This window comes from Schistocerca nitens, chromosome 5 (genome assembly GCF_023898315.1).
Source record: "Schistocerca nitens isolate TAMUIC-IGC-003100 chromosome 5, iqSchNite1.1, whole genome shotgun sequence".
Lineage (NCBI taxonomy): Eukaryota > Metazoa > Arthropoda > Insecta > Orthoptera > Acrididae > Schistocerca > Schistocerca nitens.
This window is the reverse complement of record NC_064618.1, coordinates 236,472,959-236,493,712: the sequence shown is the minus strand read 5'-3', so window position 1 is coordinate 236,493,712 and position 20,754 is coordinate 236,472,959. Positions and strand designations below refer to the sequence as shown.

The following is a 20,754-nucleotide window of genomic DNA, read 5'->3' as shown; positions in this document are numbered from 1 at the left end:
CCAGTGAAATTTCCACTCTAGTAGAACACCCATTTCTGCACCTGGTTGCTAATACACTCGATGTACGGTGCTTCCTTTTAATAGCGTGCTTGAAAATGGTCTAAGGCCGACATTCTGCAAACGTACTGCAAATGAAAAAAATTTTAAATGTAGGCCACATTCAAGCATTTAAATGTGGTTGAAATGCTGTAGTGCAACGGAAAACATTTTCGTCCACCAAAACGTTAATCAGTAACGTTCACTGGAAACACATTACACTCAAAACCATGAATCCCAACGGAATTAATTAATTATTTTTCAACCGAAAGCTCAGACCTGATAACGATTCTGAATGCACATTGGCAACCCATTACATCTTCACTACTATTCTATGAAGCTACCTAACAGTACTGTGAGAACTAGAGGATAATCTTGCTCATAAAGTTGTAAGGTGCAATATTTGTGGTTTACTTACTCTAAGATTGAAGACAACCGTGTAAGTTGAAATGACATCTTTAATGTCGCAATATTAGCACAAAAATAACCGCTTTTACACAGTGGAGAGACGTCTACAGGCGTTAAAGTAACCTCTGGCGTGCCACAGGGGAGTGTTATGGGACCATTGCTTTTCACAATATATATAAATGACCTAGTAGATAGTGTCGGAAGTCCCATGCGGCTTTTCGCGGATGATGCTGTAGTATACAGCGAAGTTGCAGCATTAGAAAATTGTAGCGAAATGCAGGAAGAACTGCAGCGGATAGGCACTTGGTGCAGGGAGTGGCAACTGACCCTTAACATAGACAAATGTAATGTATTGCGAATACATAGAAAGAAGGATCCTTTATTGTATGTTTATATGATAGCGGAACAAACACTGGTAGCAGTTACTTCTGTAAAATATCTGGGAGTATGCGTGCGGAACGCTTTGAAGTCGAATGATCATATAGAATTAATTGTTGGTAAGGCGGGTACCAGGTTGAGATTCATTGGGAGAGTGCTTAGAAAATGTAGTCCATCAACACAGGAGGTGGCTTACAAAACACTCGTTCGACCTATACTTGAGTATTGCTCATCAGTGTGGGATCCGTACCAGATCGGGTTGACGGAGGAGATAGAGAAGATACAAAGAAGAGCGGCGCGTTTCGTCACAGGGTTATTTGGTAACCGTGATAGCGTTACGGAGATGTTTAACAAACTCAAGTGGCAGACTCTGCAAGAGAGGCGCTCTGCATCGCGGTGTAGCTTGCTCGCCAGGTTTCGAGAGGGTGCGTTTCTGGATGAGGTATCGAATATATTGCTTCCCCCTACTTATACCTCCCGAGGAGATCACGAATGTAAAATTAGAGAGATTAGAGCGCGCACGGAGGCTTTCAGACAGTCGTTCTTCCCGCGAACCATACGCGACTGGAACAGGAAAGGGAGGTAATGACAGTGGCACGTAAAGTGCCCTCCGCCACACACCGTTGGGTGGCTTGCGGAGTATAAATGTAGATGTAGATGTAGATGTTTTCAATGTGACAAAAAAAAAACAGTTGTCAGTATAACGGATCTCGTAAACATCAAAAAGTGAAATAATCCTAAACACAACAATATTAAATATGAGCTCTCAGAAGGTTAAATTTTCCTAAACATGATAATATTAAAGTTTAACTAGAAGTTTCTTTACAAAATTGTTCCTACACTTACATTATGATGTTGGTCACTGCCACGAAAATCGTGTGATTCCGGTTCTAAGTTCGGTACTACTTGTAGAATGACAATCAAGTCTATGGTGGATGGTTAGCTATGTGACAAATTGAGCAAACGATTACCCAAGATCGCTCGGGTTTACAGTGGACGCAAGCTGGTGAACCAACAAGTTTATGCCTCTGCATGCGGTATTTACCTTAAGCTGCGATGAGCTGTCGTCTGCTAGACCGCTCTCTTCCGCTGAAATTCCTATAAAACTAATTACACCTTTTCTACGTTTCTAGTTATGTGAGAGAACACGTACTCATCCCCAGTCTTAGAATGTGGCAATATACACGCGGATGGTTGCAGCAGTGTGCATATTATAATTCCCTCCGAGTTCTCACAAGAACGATTAACTACTTGGCTGATTCGTTTCTCCACAGTTGGAGCAAAACGGTGCTACAGTTAATTTCTAGCTGGATATCAGCCTCTGTGAACGCAGTGTTCACACAGATTACTTCTCTGCATCGTACAGAGCATTATGTGCTCCGATCTGCACTTGACGCCTGTTCAGAGAAGAGTCCACGAAAATTTCCGTCTTGTCTTACTTATAGCCGAACTGTCTCCCCACCTGGGTTCTTGCGTTTTCACGTAGTGGCTTTTTTCGACCAATAGGAGCGTTCCTCTTATTTTGTGGAAACACTCTCTACCAATCGCAAGGTCCCTACCATTAAACTGCGTCGAAACTTTGGCTCTTTTCTCCTTCCTAGCACGTTCCGCCAATCGGACGTTTTGTGCCCGTTCCAGATGCCTAAATGCGTACGTTGACTCTCTCAAGTGTGCACCACTCACTGGACACGTGATCGAAAATGCGTCACAGGTCTTGTTTTGTTTTCACTTTGAATTCCAAAACTCAGTTTTCTAAAAGCTTCCTTTCCTGTCCTCCATCAGATGGACCACTATACTCGCTCTCCCCACCTGAGTCACGTGGTCGGTCATTGACTTTCCGCCTGGGACACCCTCTTAAGTGATTTCCATGGTACCCCCTGTAGCACGGCCTTGCCTAAGCGTCGACCCTCTGAATTCCAAACTGAAACGCCTCTTGCTGCATGTTTCACCTTCCGCTCAAACACGTATTATAGGAACGGTGTGTTAATTACTGCTGATTGAATGTCATCCCTTTTTGCATCACATACTGCTAGACAAATTTGCTCCTTATTGCCGAATTAAGTTAGATACCATATTCACCTTCCCTTTGCGATGTATAAAACTCTCATGTAAGGTGCGAATCTGACCTTCATTTATTCTGCCACCTTACAAAGTTTTTTACCCGAAGCAAAAAACTGAAAGGAAAGCAATGATGTGCTACATCTGGTCAAATTTCATGATGGAGTGGACTTCCTCATCCCTCACAACTTGGGCTATAAGCTATTTGATATCTTTAAAACTGACGATTCGCCGATTTTATGTGTTCGTTTAAATCCCATTAGAACTGCCTATTGTTCTGTTGAAAACATTATTTACATCTGAAATAGAATGCCTGTTTTAACATGAAGGATGTAACTGTAGGAAATGACAGCATGTGATGAACAAGCGCAAGATATTTTGATTTCAGTACAGATTAAGTTGATACACGAAAGCGCGCATTGTTCTCACTTTCACTCAGATTCACCACACATCACATATACTGCGCGCCAGAACAAAAGCATTCGGAAACAAAGCAAATCTCTTGCTTGGAACCACACTCGTGAATTCCACTTTCACCTGAAGAACGGTATGTATTAAAATAGAAAACAATAGGGGCAATGAGAGTGACAGTACAAACAGATATTAATAAATGGTTCAAGTTACATGAGCCAGCAGACTCTCGGTCGACAAAAAGATTTCACGTTTCCACAGTTAAACAAATGAAAATTATTTCGAGTCTGACTAAAACTAGATATTCCTACGTAATAGCAAAAGAGATGGCCAGCTGCTTTAATAAAGCAGCCACTGCATTCAGCAAATAAATAGTGCGTCAAGGTGGCTGTATGTTTTGAATTAGTTATCAGTTGAGGAACGTGATGGCAGGCACGTAGAGCTCCAGACCGAGACTCACTTCCGGGCTTCCTTACCATGTATACACAATAACAATCCCATACATATTATATTATAAAGTTTGTTTGTGAGTATGTTTGTTATGCCTTCACGCTGACACTGCTGGACGGATTTTGAAAAAATCTGGAATCGGCTTACAGCCGAAATTAACACATAAGCTATTGTTAAAAGTGTGTAGTAAAGATATTTTTTTTATTTGAATAACACAGAGATCAAAAAAGTTTTGCATCACCCCGGTTCCCAGTACTTCTAAACATAGACGTTGTCTGTTGTCTGTGGATATTGTATCACAGACACAGTGCCTTTGACTAATCAGAGATATCACTAAACCCGCCCAAAGCTGTAAAGAACCATGCATGAGTAGCGCTTAATAGACGGAGGGGGGTCCGACAGCCGATCAATTCCAGTCATTCCACCAGGAAGGAAGTACACGGCTCGTGTTGTCTGTAGTTCAACAATGCCTAGACGGTCAATAGCGCGGTTCGATCGCGTCCGCATTGTTACTATGTGTCAGGTAGGGCTCTCAACAAGGGAAGTGTCCAGGCATCTCGGAGTGAACCAAAGCGATGTTGTTCGGACATGGAGGACATACAGAGAGACAAGAACAGTCGATGACATGCCTCACTCAGCCTGCCCAAGGGCTACTACTGCAGTGGATGACCACTACCTACGGATTGTGGTTGGAGGAACCCTGCCAGCAACACCACCATGTTGAATAATGCTTTTCTTGCAGCCACAGGACGTTGTGTTACGACTAAAACTGTGCGCAATAAGCTGCTTGATGCGCAACTTCACTTCCGACGTCCATGGAGAAATCCATCTTTGCACCCACGACAAAATGCAGAGCGGTACAGATGGGCCTAACAACATGCCGAATGGACCGCTCAGGATTGGTATCACATTCTCTTCGCCGATGAGTATCGCATGTGCCTTCAACCAGACAATCGTCGGAAACGTGTTTGGAGGCAATCCGGTCAGGCTGAACGCCTTATACACACTGTCCAGCGAGTGCAGTACGGTGGAGGTTACCTAATGTTTTGGGGTGGCATTATGTGGGGCCGACGTATGCCGCTGGTGGTCATGGAAGACGCCGTAACGGCTGTACGACACGTAAATGCCATCCTCCGACCGATAGTGCAACCATAGCGGCAGCATAATGGCGAGGCATTGGTCTTAACGGACGACAATTCGCGCCCCCATCGTGCACATCTTGTGTATGACTTTCTTCAGGATAACAACATCCCTCGACATAAGTGGGTAGCATGTTCTCCAGACATGAAACCTACCGAACATGCCTGGGATAGATTGAAAAGGGCTGTTTATGGACGACGTGACCCACCAACCACTCTGCAGGATCTACGCCGAATCACCGTTGAGGAGTGGGACAATCTGGATCAACAATCCTTGATAAGCTTGTGGATAGTATGCCAGGACGAATACAGGCATGCATCAATGCAAGAGGACGTGCTACTTGGTATTAGAGGTTCCGGTGTGTACAGCAATCTGTACCACCACCTCTGAAGGTCTAGCTGGATGGTGGTACAACATGCAATGTGTAGTTTTCATGAGAAGTAAAAAGGCCGGAAATTATGTTATGTTGTTCTCTATTCCAATTTTCTTTACAGGTTCTCGCAACCGACGTAATGCAAAACTTTTTTTGATGTGTGTATAACGCGAAATTTAGAACAATACTTACTGTTAGAAGAAGGTATTTACTCTGACTTTTGAACTGTATCGTAAGTGTAAAAATGCTTTTATTACTTAATTTGCCCTACATAATACGATTAAATGTAAGGAATACAATGCTTACACATTCTTAAAAGTGTTCAGTCAATACCTTCATACAAGCCCGTCACATTTTAGCCGCTAATGTCAGGCATACCTTGAGGATTCACAACGACAGTGTCATTTAAATGCTGAGTCAGACAAACGTGGTGCCTTTAAATGTAGAACGTGGTAGGCTTTTAGTTAGCCTGAATTTGATTATGATCCAAACACACCAAAACAATTATGATCTTTTCCATTATAGGCATGTCGCACAGTCATGAAATTATTTACTCCCTTTCCTGGCACGTTTTGTAATTGGCTACCCGGTCGCGTAAAATTTTTTTCCGTCAATAAACGAGCGAGTAGTGAGCGACATATAGTCCGTCAGCGTCTCCCAGCGTCTCAGAATTTGATTTTTATTATTATTGTTTTTATTATTATTAGTAGTAGTAGCAGTAGTATTTTATTCTGGCCCCGTGCAGTTTGCTAGCCCACAAGTGGCTGGCCCCTAAATACCTCCAAGAGATAGCATTTGTGATGGTGCATACGCGTCATTAGTGAGCTTCGGCACTAACATTTCTCTATAAATGACTGTTTAACCACGGGTAGCACCGTTGGAGCGCAGTTAGTAATAATAATAATAATAACTCTATGGCCGGCCACTGTGGTCGAGCAGTTCTAGGCGCTTCAGTCCAGAAGCGCGCTGCTGCTACGGTCGCAGGTTCGAATCCTGCCTCGGGCAGGATGTCCTTAGGTTAGTTATGTTTATGTAGTTGTAAGTCTATGGGACTGATGACCTCAGATGCTAAGTCCCAAAGTGATTAGAGCCATTTGATTTTGAATAATGCTATCCTCCATTGCAACATATGAAATTGTATTAACAAAATTGCTCCTAACACACACACACACACACACACACACACTAATCAACTGGACAACATAGACAAGGAAATTAAAAGCTAATCAGAAAGTAAGTCTTAAAACAAATCTGTTAAGAGCACAGCTCACTAAAAGAATAACAACTAGCACGCATAGCTTGCCACCAGCGTGCTACGCAGTGGCATACGGTAACCGCTCTCTTGCTGCAGTTACAATAAATTCGTCATGTAACACAGGCTTTCGGCAATTCGCAAATAGCTGAAAATAGCAACAAAGAGCCTAACACAGTTGATTAACAAGCTCGTTCTAGACCGCTTGTGAGCAAAACACAGAAAAAACACGTGAAAAGTGCAACATAACCAGGATGATTGGGCTTCAGGACAGTTGTTTAACAAGTTCAAATCGCTGCCCAGTGACAGAGGTAGGTGCTCAAAATAAATATTACTACAGTTTTTTGCCGAGAAGAAATTCCAGGCCAGGTTCCCGGTCATCAATAGGTTGAGCGTCCATTGACTCGGAAATGGTGCCTCCAATGAGCCAACTCCCTTAACGTAAGACATGCACGCCCATGTGTCACCGCTCGGCGCCACATCACTGTCGCGGTACGGAAGTGTGCCCACTAGTTACCCAGCAACCAGGCACAGATGTTCCGGCAGAACGGCTGCATGCACGAAACTTAGACATGTGTCGCGCACGGATCAGTTTTCTCTGAAGCGAAATAGGGGCAAGACTAGCATATACCTTCAGGAGCGTAGGACACCACCCAAAAACTACACTCAGGCTGCCTGGTGAACCAACCGATGGTCGTTGGTTTGCCACGCAGATTCGATCTTAGTGTGAGTCACCTCCCTGTCTCGCAATTTAGTATGCTGCACATGTTCTTTTGTGTGTTCCTAAGATCACTTAACGCACTGACGGCACTAGAGGGCATAGGTAGCGCCATGGTGTGGCACATTGTCAGTTACTTTCTTAACCCAGTAAGAGACAGTTGAGGATATCGCAGTTCAAATAATGGATAAACATCAAGTTCTGCCAGAAATTACACAAAATCTCTATCGAAACGTCTCATACGATGCAGCAATTTTACCGTGATGACACATAGTCACAGTATTGTGTTTACCGAGTACTGTGACTTTACGCAAGGGCAGACAGTTTGGATGATGATATGTGAACTGGCCGGCCACAATAATTTCGACTTGTTCGCAAGATTGAATTGTCTGAAATGTTGGCGCATGCCAACTGTTTCCAAATAGTAAACGATCTCGCAGCAGCAATAGGGTTCAGTCACGGTACGTGCTACGTAATTCTAACTAATGACCTGAACATGTCGCGTGCTACCCGACACTATGTGCCACACATCCTCTTGCAAGAGCAGCATGCTGATCTCATGATGGTTTGTGGAGACGTGATCCGTAGTTCTGATGATGATCTGGTACTTGTCAACCGGTTCATAGTGGAGACAAAACATGGTCTTTCCTGTACGATGCGCAACTGAAGCGACAATCCGCCACCTGGAGAACGTCACTATCGCCACCACAGGGACAAAGCGCCAACACTGGTCGAAAGGCTGTGTGATACTCGAAGCGTCGTTTGTTTCAAATGGAATTGTTGACTTCGAATTCCACCCAGCTGGTGCACGGTAAACAAAACCCACTGCGATGTGATCCTTAGCTGTTTACGCGATTCAGTTCGTCACAAGCCGCCCGAGCTTTAGCGTGGGAAGAACTGGCTGTTGCTACACTATATCACATCTGCACATCGCTCTGTCTTAGAGGAACTCACAGGATAACAGGGCACCGTTTTGCCACAGCCTCCGTGCAACGTGCCTCGCACCATGCCACTTTTCTATCTTTCCCCGCATGAATGCACTCCTTGGTGGGTGTAGATTTCATTCGGCTGAAGAGGTCATTACTACCGCAAGAGAGCCGGTACGGGACCTTCCTTCCAATATGTATCAGCAGCTGTGTGGGCGACGGGCGACTATGTGCATAGCTGCCAACGACGACTATTTTGGGGGAGGAGCTGTTTAAGTTTTCACCGTGGTCATCTGACCTTCAGGCCAAAAGCCGATAAAAAACATAAAAACATAAACAAAAAGGAAGGATAGTGTATGTCACGTCGGCAGGCATCAGTCTGAAAGCTTAATGATTAGTAACACGAATAAACCACTTTATTAAAGAAATTTTTTGAATGTCAAACATTAGAACTCTTAAAAGATAGCTATCTTTTAAAGTCCATTAGACCAATGTTTAGTAGTCTCCATAGAAGCTGATGTTACTATAACTTGGCTGTTCTTTGTGCCCCGTAGAGTGAATGGAGTGCAGTTCAGTAACAGAGACTTTTACTCCAAGGCAGCCACAATAATTTGCATTATCACATGCAGAATAAGAATGTAGTATGTCACAGTATCTGTGAAGACCATAGAAACGAGGAACCTTTGCTTAGAAATCGAGTGACTGACTTTCAGTTATTTGACTCATCTGCTGCAGTTCTAACGACAATTTATGGGGAATGACTGGTTGGTCAGCCGGCCGAAGTGGCCGTGCGGTTAAAGGCGCTGCAGTCTGGAACCGCAAGACAGCTACGGTCGCAGGTTCGAATCCTGCCTCGGGCATGGATGTTTGTGATGTCCTTAGGTTAGTTAGGTTTAACTAGTTCTAAGTTCTAGGGGACTAATGACCTCAAGCAGTTGAGTCCCATAGTGCTCAGAGCCATTTGAACCATTTGAACTGGTTGGTCAGGCTATCACTACCAGAAATCGTTGGCTCACTCACGTAACACCTGTTCCTCATCAACCATATAATGTGTGCTTGGGAAACTGTTCTGTCACGTGTGATAATCGTTACTGTGTTTGAAAGCAGCAGGGTAGTCCGTGTCCCCTCTTCAAGTGTTGGCTGAAGGGCCAGTGTTTCGATGCTGTCATTTACGCCTTTCGGTCACGTTGATGAAATGAACAGTATTTCGTAAATGCACTAATAACCATTTTGGAATGCAAATGCTGTAACTTTCCATACTATGGCGTATTCTTACAGAAATGAACTTATTAACTTAGTTCTTTACAGAAGCACAAATATACTGCTCTAACACGTACATGGTAAGTTATTATAGCAAAATAGACTTGCACCATAAGCAATACGTGAGTGGTCCAACATCTTCCCATATGAGTTGACAGGCAGAAGTATCTACGTTCAGTTACAGAAAGTAACAAATGCAAAATCTCACAAAATGATAATGACGGTTTTTTAATGGAAAAGTATGGCGAAAACTAAAGAAAGATCTTCAATGGCAAACATCGGGTATAATACCACAAATAACACGTTAACAGTATTTACTGAGAATGTCAGGCCTTTCCTTGTTTCTATCAAATAAAACGAGTGGGCTAGACAACTGCTAAATAGTCGCACAATTTAAATTTATCATATTACACCAAATGTGCAGCTCTGTACCATTTTAAATGCAAATGGACCAACACGCCATTAAACAAGTGGTCTTAATTTTTTGGCTCTAAAGTGTATTTCATTGCCCAATCGTATCCTGGTTTTCGCCACTGCTTCTAATATTTCTTTGGCCATATGGTGCCTTTCTCATTGCTGAAGGTATTAACTTTGTCCATTCAATCTCCTCAATTTCTAGGTTCAGCAAGACGATAGAGTTCTTTTTACAGCTCCGCACTACATTGATCATTTTTTGTCCGTCCGTCCAAAGTCTATGCTTAACAGTGTGAACACTCCCTAAATTGTTAACTGCTGCCACACTGCCTATTTTTAAGCCTGGTACTTTTATTCCCGCTCTGCAAACTTCATTGCTTTACTGTCTCTCTGTCATACATTTTAGACAAGACTGGCTATAAGCTGCGAACAAGAACCAGTTTATCATGAATTACAAATCATTTTTCTTATTATGGAGATATGGTTGGTTTCTGACTGTAAGAGGTCGTACCTCAGAGTACTGGCTGCGTAGGTAACAAGCCGAGTTCAGAACAACGTGACAAGAACTCGAAATTAAACTCGCGTATATTCTGAAAATGTTTCAAGGAAAATACGAAGGCTTACTGAAAAGTAATACCTCTGAATCTTTTATGTGAAAACTCTTATGGATTTCTCAGTTTTAAATATGTTATTAACATTGTAAATCTCTATTCTCTACATATTTGCAGCTATCTGCGGCTAGATGGCTACGAATTGTGGCCTGTAACATGGCGGTGTATAACCTAACTTCGTCGGTATGTGAGAAACAACGTGCTGTAATCGAGTTTCGAATCCAAAAAGTTCGTCCTTGGAGCAACCTCTCTTTCAGCATGAGAATGCCAGCCACACACCAGCGCTGTCATGTTTGCAATAAGACGACGCCTTGGGTTCGCTGTCACTGATCATTCTCCACACAGTCCCCTCTTCGCCCCATCCAATTTTCATCTGTTTCCAAAACGTAAGGAGCACGTTCGAGGACCGCACTTTCATAGTAACGAAGCAGTGGAAGCAAAGGTGAGGTTGTGGTTTCGTCAAGAAAATGAAACAGTCTATAGTGACGGTATCAACAAAATGGTCTCTCGTTGGGAGAAAACATGTGTCCGTTGGCAGGGCGACTACACTGAGAGATAATTATACACACATGAAGACTAAAGATATAGGACATTAACAATGTTTGTCTCATTGAAAAACCTGTAAGAATTTTTGCATAACAAATTCGGAGATATTATATTTCAGCAAGCCCTCGTATTAGTACTTTTCTGCTTGTCTGAGTTCCCATGGTTCACTTCCGTACGGCACATTCAAGCTGTCTTTATGACTTCTTCTGTGGGGTGTCAAAAGGATGTGGAACGCTGCTAGCGACTGTCGTTACGAAATTTTCCTAGTAGAGGGGAATTAACAGTGCCTGTGTCGTTAAGAAGTACAATGCAATTATCCTACAAGCATGTATGCACGTCCGTAGGAAAAGGCACTGCAGCGACCACAGCCGTCAATAAATTCCAGAAATGTAGTCACAGTTGCAGGTATGAACCTCCAGCAGCTCTATTTTGGAATGACGACAGCGAAAATTCGTGGTAGACAGGAACTAAAAGCTGGATTTCCCTCTCTACGCAAGGAGTCGCCTTGAACGTTCGAGTATCCGTGTACGAAACATGGCCGAAGCCAATCTTCCCATCCAGGAAGAACATATTTCATGAGAGTGGGGAGCCCGGCATTGGCGAATAAATATAAAATAGCAGTGGCTGCGTTATTAGGAAGAACGATGCAATTTTAACTTCGAATACGCAAGCATGTCCGAAGCAACAGGCACTGCAGCGAGTATAATCGTCAATAAACACAGCAAATATATGTGTAGTGGCGATTATGAACACCCATCGACTGTGTATTGAAATGGCGACAGTGAAAATTTGTGGCAGACTGGGTCTCGAACCCGGATTTCGCACTTAACGCGAGCGTTCGCCTTAACCGCTTCGGTTATCCGTGCACGAATCTCGGCCAGACGCGAACTTCCATGCTCGTATATATAGTCTCTGCTTTTTCTTATTTATTCGCCAATACCAGGCCCTAATTCTAAATACCGTGCGACTGCTACGGTCGCAGGTTCGAATCCTGCCTCGGGCATGGATGTTTGTGATGTCCTTAGGTTAGTTAGGTTTAAGTAGTTCTCAGTTCTAGGGGACTTATGACCACAGCAGTTGAGTCCCATAGTGCTCAGAGCCATTTGAACCATTTTGAATTCTAAATAAATATGACATTCCTGACAGAAATATACGCAACGTACGAGTGGAGGTTGGGACATATGGACGACGTTAGGACGTGGTTCGCGCACGGATATCCGCTCGCATAAAGCGGCAAATACGGGTTCGGGTTCCTGGTCCAGAACGAATTTTATTTGTCGCCATTCCAATACACAACATGGTAATAGCGATATGCATATATACAGATGGCGGTAGTATCGCGTACAGGAGGTATAAAAGTATAAAAGGGCAGTGCATTGGCGGACCTGTCATTTGTACTCGGTTGACTAACGTAAGAAGCTTTCCGAAGTGATTATTGCCGCAGAACGCGAATTAACACACCTTGAACGCGAAATGATAATTGGAGCTAGACGCATTGGTCATTCCATTTCGGAAATCTTTAGAGAATTCAGTAGTCCGCCGCTAGTGGTCTCGCGGTAGCGTTCTCGCTTCTCGAGCACGGGGTCCCGGGTTCGATTCCCGGCGGGGTCAGGGATTTTTCCTGCCTCGAGATGATTGGGTGTCGTTGTGTCGTCTTCATCATCATCAGTCATCCCCATTACGGTCGGAGGAAGGCAATGGCAAACCACCTCCACTAGGACCTTGCCTAGTAAGGCGGCGCTGGTCTCACGCGTCGTTCCCCTAAGCTCTGTAAAGAAGTATGGCACTTCATCATCATCATCATCATCATCATTAGAGAATCAGTAGTACGAGATGCACAGTGTCAGGAGTGTGCCTAGAATGCCAAGTGTCAGACAACGCAGTAGCCGGCGGCCTTCATTTAACCACCACGAGATACGGCGTATGGGTAGAGTTGTCAGTCCTAAAAGATAGCAATATTGCGTGAAAGAACCGCAGAAAACAATGTGGAACTTACAACGAACGTTTCCGTTAGGACAGTACGGCTGAATTTATTGTTAATGGGTTATGTCAGAAGACGATGGAGGCGAATGCCTTTGGTAGCAGCACAGCGCCTGCAGCGCCTCTCCTGGGCTCGTGACCATATCGGTGGGAACATAGACGACTGGAAAACCGTGGCCTGGTCAGATGAGTCCCGATTTCAGTTGGTAAGAGCTGCTGGTAGGGTTCGAGGGTGGCTCAAACGCCACGAAACCAGTCCAAACTGGTGGTGGCTCCGCAATTGTGTGAGAAACCATGGACCCAGGTTGTCAACAACCCAGAGTGCAAACTATTGGTGGCTCCCCAATTGTGTGAGAAACCATGGACCCTGGTTGTCAACAACCCAGAGTGCAAACTGTTGGTGGCTCCGCAATTGTGTGAGAAACCATGGACCCAGGTTGTCAACAACCCAGAGTGCAAACTGTTGGTGGCTCCCCAATTGTGTGAGAAACCATGGACCCAGGTTGTCAACAACCCAGAGTGCAAACTGTTGGTGGCTCCGCAATTGTGTGAGAAACCATGGACCCAGGTTGTCAACAAGCCAGAGTGAAAACCGTTGGTGGCTCCTCAATTGTGTGAGAAACCATGGACCCAGGTTGTCAACAAGCCAGAGTGCAAACTGGTGTTGGCTCCGCAATTGTGTGAGAAACCATGGACCAAGGTTGTCAACAAGCCAGAGTGCAAACTGGTGGTGGCTCCGCAATTGTGTGAGAAACCATGGACCCAGGTTGTCAACAAGCCAGAGTGCAAACTGGTGGTGGCTCCGCAATTGTGTGAGAAACCATGGACCCAGGTTGTCAACAAGCCAGAGTGCAAAGTGGTGGTGGCTCCGCAATGGTGTGAGCTACGTTTATATGATCACTGACTGGAAATGGTCGGTTCAGATACTTGGAGACCATTTGCCGCCATTCCTGTACTTCATGTTCCCAAACAACAGTGGAATTTTAATCAACGGCAATGTGCCTAATCACAGGACCACAGTTGCTCGCGATTTGTATGAAAAACATTCTGGACCACTAGAAGGGACACCTTTGAGAGGTTAGTTGGTACACACCCTCCAAGGAGACACTTCCTCAATTATGGACGGCTATAGAGGCACCATGGCTCAATATTTCTGCAGGACACTTCCAACGGCTTGTTGAGTCCATGCCATGTCGACTTGCTGCACTACGCTGGCCAAACGAAGGTCCAACATGGTATCAGGAGGTAACTCATGACTTTTGTCACCTGAGTTTTCAGCCGATGGTGATTCATATTCGCAATTGTGGATAAATTTCCTGTATTTTGGAGTATACTTCATTTGGCGAAAGATGTTCTTTTTGGCTGTTCTAGTCTGTCTCTTACATCCTTTGTGGGTTAGGCATTATTTTGCTCCTCAAGCAGCAGAATTTCTTCACCTCGACTGTTCCTAATTGGGATGATAAGTTTGTCGTTAACGTCTTGTTGAGAATCAGCAGGAATGATATTAAAATCGGGCATTATTTTCATAGATTATCCAGCCCCATCTTCCCTTGTGTGAAGATCTTAGTCCTGTTCCTCCCTGTGGCACTTCGTTAGCGCGTAGTGAGTAATGGCTGCCGAGGTCGGCCCGCCGCCACTGATTAGAGGCGCCCTCAGCTGGCGGTAACGAGTCGCCGCGGGTGTAGAGAGGGCGGAGACGGACAGACCTGTTGAGCCTGCTGCGGGCGCCGCCTTTGCAGGGAGAAGCTGCCGGGGCGCTTCTTCGAGCTGAACGTGCACTTCGGGCTGTTCGTGGGCAGCCAGGGCGACTTCTCGGAGCTGTTCCTGGGCCACCTGGAGAACCTGCGCGGCTGCCTGGCCGACGTGCGCTACAACGGCGTCGACGTGCTGCGGCGCGCGCGCGAGAGGCACGGCCACGTCGACGTGCACGGCGTCACCTGGACCTGCGCGCCCGAGTTCGACGCCGCCAGCGACCGCGACATCAGCTTCGTCGAGAACGACGCCTTCCTAGCGCTGCCCAACCTCATCTCGCGTACCGGCGTCAGGTAAGCGCTGCGCAACGGATCACCTCCAAAAGTATAAAACCGGAATTTGGTAGCAATAATTATTTTATTCAGAGTAATCTCCATTGCTATTTGTACATTTCTACCAGCTCTCTGGCAAGCTACACTAATGGCCATTAAAATTGCTACACCAAGAGGATATGCAGGTCATAAACGGGTATTCATTGGACAAATATATTATACTAGAACTGACATCGGATTACATTTTCACGCAATTTGGGTGCATAGATCCTGAGAAATCAGTACCCAGAACAACCACCTCTGGCCGCAATAATGGCCTTGATACGCCTGGGCATTGAGTCAAACAGAGCTTGGATGGCGTGTAGAGGTACATCTGCCCATGCAGCTTCAACACGATAACACAGTTCATCAAGAGTAGTGACTGGCGTATTGTGACGAGCCAGTTGCTCGGCCACCATTGACCAGACGTTTTCAATTGGTGATAGATCTGGAAAATGTGCTGGCCAGCGCAGCAGTCGAACATTTTCTGTATTGAGAAAGGTCCGTACACGACCTGCAACATGCGGTCGTGCATTATCCTGCTGAAATGTAGGGTTTCGTAGGGATCGAATGAAGGGTAAAGCCACGGGTCGTAACACATCTCAAATGTAACGTCCACTGCTCAAAGTGCCGTCATTGCGAACAAGAGGTGACCGAGACGTGTAACGAATGGTATCCCATACCATCACGCCGGGTAATACGCCAGTATCGCGATGACGAATACACGCTTCCAACCTGCGTTCACCGCGGTGCCGTCAAACACGGATACGACCATCATGATGCTGTAAGCAGAACTTAGATTCATCATAAAAATGACGTTTTGCCATTCGTGCACCCAGGGTCGTCGTTGAGTACAACATCGCAGGCGCTCCTGTCTGTGATGCTGCGTCAAGGGTAACCGCAGGCATACTCTCCGAGCTGATAGTCCATGCTGCTGGAAACGTCGTCGAACTGTTCGTGCAGATGGTTGTAGTCTTGCAAACGTCCCCATCTGTTGACTCAGGGATCGAGACGTGGCTGCACGATCCGTTACAGCCATGTGGATAAGATGACTCTCATCTCGACTGCTAGTGATAAGAGGTCGTTGGGATCCAGCACGGCATTCCGTATTACCCTCCAGAACCCACTGATTCCATATTGTGCTAACAGTCATTGGATCTCGACCAACGCGAGCAGCAATGTCGCGATAAAATAAACCGCATTGCGATAGGCTACAATCCGACCTTTATCAAAGTCGGTAACGTGATGGTAAGCATTCCTCCTCCTTACACGAGGCATCACTACAACGTTTCACCAGGCAACGCCGGTCAACTGCTGTTTGTGTATGAGAAATCGGTTGGAAACTTTCCTCATGTCAGCACGTTGTAGGTGTCGTCACCGGCGCCAACCTTGTGTGAATGCTCCGGAAAGCTAATCATTTGCATATCACAGCATCTTCTTCCTGTCCGTTAAATTTCTCGTCTGTAGCACGTCACCTTCGTGGTGTAGCAATTTTAATGGCCAGTAGTGTATGAATGCCGGGCCATAAAAACAGCTCTTCTTTTGAAGCGAACCAGTCTGCGAGTCATTTTCGTACATTTTCGTACGAACTGAAGCGTTGTTCAGCGGAGTGGGTCCCAGTGATGCAATTAGACGATAATCGGACGGAGCCAAGTCTGGAGAACAGGCCGCATTCCCTAGTATTTCCCAACTGAACACATGGATCGTTCCCAGACTCGTTTTGCTGTGTGCTTCTGCGTTGCCTTTTTTCCATATTCCGGTAGTTTTTCACGTAATGCTCGATTTAAATCGGTCACTTGCTGTTGGTAGCAAACAGTGTTAACAGTTTAACCAGGTTTTAGCAGCTCATAATAGACGACACTCTTCTGATCCCACCAAATACGGAGTATTGTGTTCTTTCCAAATAGATTTGATCTCGCAGTGGATGTCGATGGTTTGCCGGGATTCACCCATGATTTACGACGCTTAGGATTGTCATAATACATCCATTTTTCATCACCTGTCACTATTAGATGGAGGAACGACTTTCTTTTGTATCTGGCAAGCAGCATTTCACAATTGGTCTTTCGATTTGGTTGCAATTCATGCGGAACCCATCTTCTCACTTTCTGCACCTTTGCCGTAGCGTCCGAGCGAAGAAAAATGGCTGTCTGCGTCACATTCAATTGTTCCCCGAGTTCCTGTTTTGTCTGAGTATCATCTTCATCCAATAAGGTCTGCAATTCGTTATCTTCGAACTTTTTCGTAGTTTCCCGCGCTCGTCGTTTCTCACGTCAAAATCGCCACTTTTGAGTTTTTTGAGCCACTCGAAACACGATGTTATCCCAAGAGCACTTTCGCCGAAAGCTTCGACAAGAAAATTTGATGCCTCCTGCAGCAGTTTTCTTCAAATGATAACAGAAAACCAATGCTGTCAACAAATCGTAGTTGGTAGGCACAAAATGCGACGTGTTTACGGGTTTGTAACAGATACCGGTGTATGGAACTTGGGTTGCTGTGTGTTGACATTCGTCTTCAGACGTTATAGCAAGTAGACGGCACTGCAGACGTGAGCTCACGGGCCTTACACTGACGACCAGCATCATCTACAGGGAAATTCCGGTTTCATATTTCTACACCTGCTATACACGGTAACATCGGTGGTATAACGAAACGAGGATACTCCTAATTTCTCATACGAAAACAGTTAAACGCTAACACAAAAAAAGACCCACGACGAAGGAAATACAGAAGTCATCTGACTCTGACAAAAGAATGAAGTCAAAAACACAAGAAAGTACCATGAACTTTTACAAAGTGAATCTTCTGTTTGGCAAAGATACTTCGAAACATTGAAATTGGTACCTATAAGCCCAGCTGATGTTCTGAAATAACTCATGATTTTGCTATTAGTAGATTACATACTTAGAGAAAGCTTTTGACAATGTTGACTGGAATATTCTCTTTCAAATTCTAAAGGTGGCAGGGGTAAAATACAGGGAGCGAAAGGCTATTTACAATTTGTACAGAAACTAGATTGCAATTATAAGAGTCGAGGGGCATGAAAGGGAAGCAGTGGTTGGGAAAGGAGTGAGACAGGGTTGTAGCCTCTCCCCGATGTTATTCAATCTGTATATTGAGCAAGCAGTAAAGGAAACAAAAGAAAAATTCGGAGTAGGTATTAAAATCCATGGAGAAGAAGTAAAAATTTTGAGGTTCGCCGATGACATTGTAATTCTGTCGGAGACAGCAAAGGACTGGAAGAGCAGTTGAACGGAATGGACAGTGTCTACAAAGGAGGATATAAGATGAACATCAACAAAAGCAAAACGAGGATAATGGAATGTAGTCAAATTAAATCGGGTGATGCTGAGGGGATTAGATTAGGAAATGAGACACTTAAAGTAGTAAAGGAGTTTTGCTATTTGGGGAGTAAAATAACTGATGATGGTCGAAGTAGAGAGGATATAAAATGTAGACTGGCAATGGCAAGGAAATCGTTTCTGAAGAAGAGAAATTTGTTAACATCGAGTATAGATTTAAGTGTCAGGTAGTCGTTTCTGAAAGTATTTGTATGGAGTGTAGCCATGTATGGAAGTGAAACATTGACGATAAATAGTTTAGACAAGAAGAGAATAGTAGCTTTCGAAATGTGGTGCTACAGAAGAATGCTGAAGATAAGGTGGGTAGATCACGTAACTAATGAGGAGGTATTGAATAGGATTGGGGAGAAGTTTGTGGCACAACTTGACTAGAAGAAGGGATCGGTTGGTAGGACATGTTTAGATGCATCTAGGGATCACAAATTTAGCATTGGAGGGCAGCGTGGAGGGTAAAAATCGTAGAGGGAGACCAAGAGATCAATACACTAAGCAGATTCAGAAGGATGTAGGTTGCAGTAGGTACTGGGAGATGAAGAGGCTTGCACAGGATAGAGTGGCATGGAGAGCTGCATCAAACCAGTCTCAGGACTGAAGACCACAACAACAAACAACAGATTACAGTATTGCTTGGCCGAATGATAAACTGAAAAAGAAAACAACGCATGCATTTATCAATGCGCTGACAGATGTGAAACACACAATACTACTGCTCAGACTAAATTCTGGTGAGGAATCGTCCTAATATGCTGGTACTGCTATGACTGCTCACCATTAATTATCAGCCCAAGACGAGCAGAAAGTTACCTCCGTCTCTGGCTGTCTCAAGTACGATGATAGAATCGCACAGAGGAGAACTTTGGACCTCCGACTAGCTGCTCCAGTGGCGGCTGCATATTGCAAAACTGTGTTCAGCGCCACAGTCTGCGTCGATATCCCTCTTATCTGTCTCATTCCAACACCTCGCTCTTTCCTTCTCACCAATAAAACATGACCACCAATCATTTTACAACTGTCTGGTGTCTGCCTGTCCCGTAATTGCTTCTTTACGAAAATATCCCATCAAGAATGTGCACCATGTTAAACAAAAGTCCAGTGACCTCTTTATCGTACCCTCCTCTCTAAACAAAACTTCCCTCTGTATGATGCGACCTCGGGACATAACAAGGGTTTTACCAATCGGCATCCAGCAGCTAGCTTCTCTTCTCAGGTCCCGAGACAGTTAAAGAACAATTCCCGTGGCTATCTACTTAATCTGCGACAGATTCATGCTTTTTAAAATACTGGAGACTTTTATCTGCTTTAGACACTATTCTTAGTATGCGCTGTTCACCGGCATTCTCCCATCCCGCAGCTCTCTGCTCGATAGGCGAAAGTGCAAACATACCATAAAACTGAGCAACAGCTGCATTCCGCCGAGAAACTGCACGACGACGCAATTTCCAGTTTCACAGCACTTCTCTACCTGCAGCACGGCCCGGCTCTGTTTCCATGAACACCTGTGTCCCAGCTGCATCCCAAAGCTCGTTTTTTTTTCTGCTGGACCTCCACCACATGTTGATGAGATTCCCAAGCTCTCTCAGAAAAGCAAAGAACTAATACACCACCAGGTGAAATGTGGAAATTCTATTCAAGAAATAAGTCACCAAGAACTCAGCACATACAGTAACTGCAGTCATGTTTAGTTTTTAAAAGCATTGTTGTTAGATTCTACCTCTGCATTGTTCTCTAGTTGAAGTAAGTATCATATTGAATGAAAAGAGACAAGCTAAATGGCTCGTCGTTTCTGATGACCAGATGTTCCTGATAATAGAATGTCGGTATGCCTACGAGGTATTCCGTTCCCTCACAACACTGAAGATAACTCTTATCTACGACTGAAATGTGTAACAGTTCAATTCATATCCCCATCGCTTGTTAGATGCACGTATTTGTCTGAGTTGACCGATTTCATCTGTGACTCTCTACAGTTATCATCAAAGATTACACGTTTTTCGTTTTGCGAAACGAAAAGCTTTACATTTCTGAACATTTGAGACGAGTTGCCACCATTTCGAAATCTTATTGATATCTGACTCTTTGTGCAGCTTTTTTCAGGCATTACCACATTACACATAACTGCATCATCTGTGAAAATGTCTGAGCTTACTATTAAGGCCATTAATAAACGGTATAAATAGCATATTTGATGTAGGATCTGACAGGTATTCGACCGGGCTATGGGACTTTGTTCAATCTGAACGATTCCATTTGAGTTCAGAATACGTTCTAAAATTCTACGACAAACCGACGTCAAGGAAATGGGACGATAGTTTTGTGGGTCCCTTCTTCTGTCCATGTTGTAGATGGATGTGACCTGCGCCTTCTTCCA

At 44.6% G+C, this 20,754-nt stretch overlaps 1 protein-coding gene across 1 annotated transcript in view; it reads left to right on the top strand.

Annotated features, from left to right (window-relative positions):
• Positions 1-20,754, top strand: part of LOC126260360 (chondroitin sulfate proteoglycan 4) — a 577,728-nt gene that overhangs the window by 26,171 nt on the left and 530,803 nt on the right. Inside the window, exon 3 of the mRNA XM_049957687.1 lies at positions 14,701-15,006. Coding sequence (XP_049813644.1) covers positions 14,701-15,006 — 306 coding nt within the window. The remainder of the gene's footprint in view (positions 1-14,700; positions 15,007-20,754) is intronic.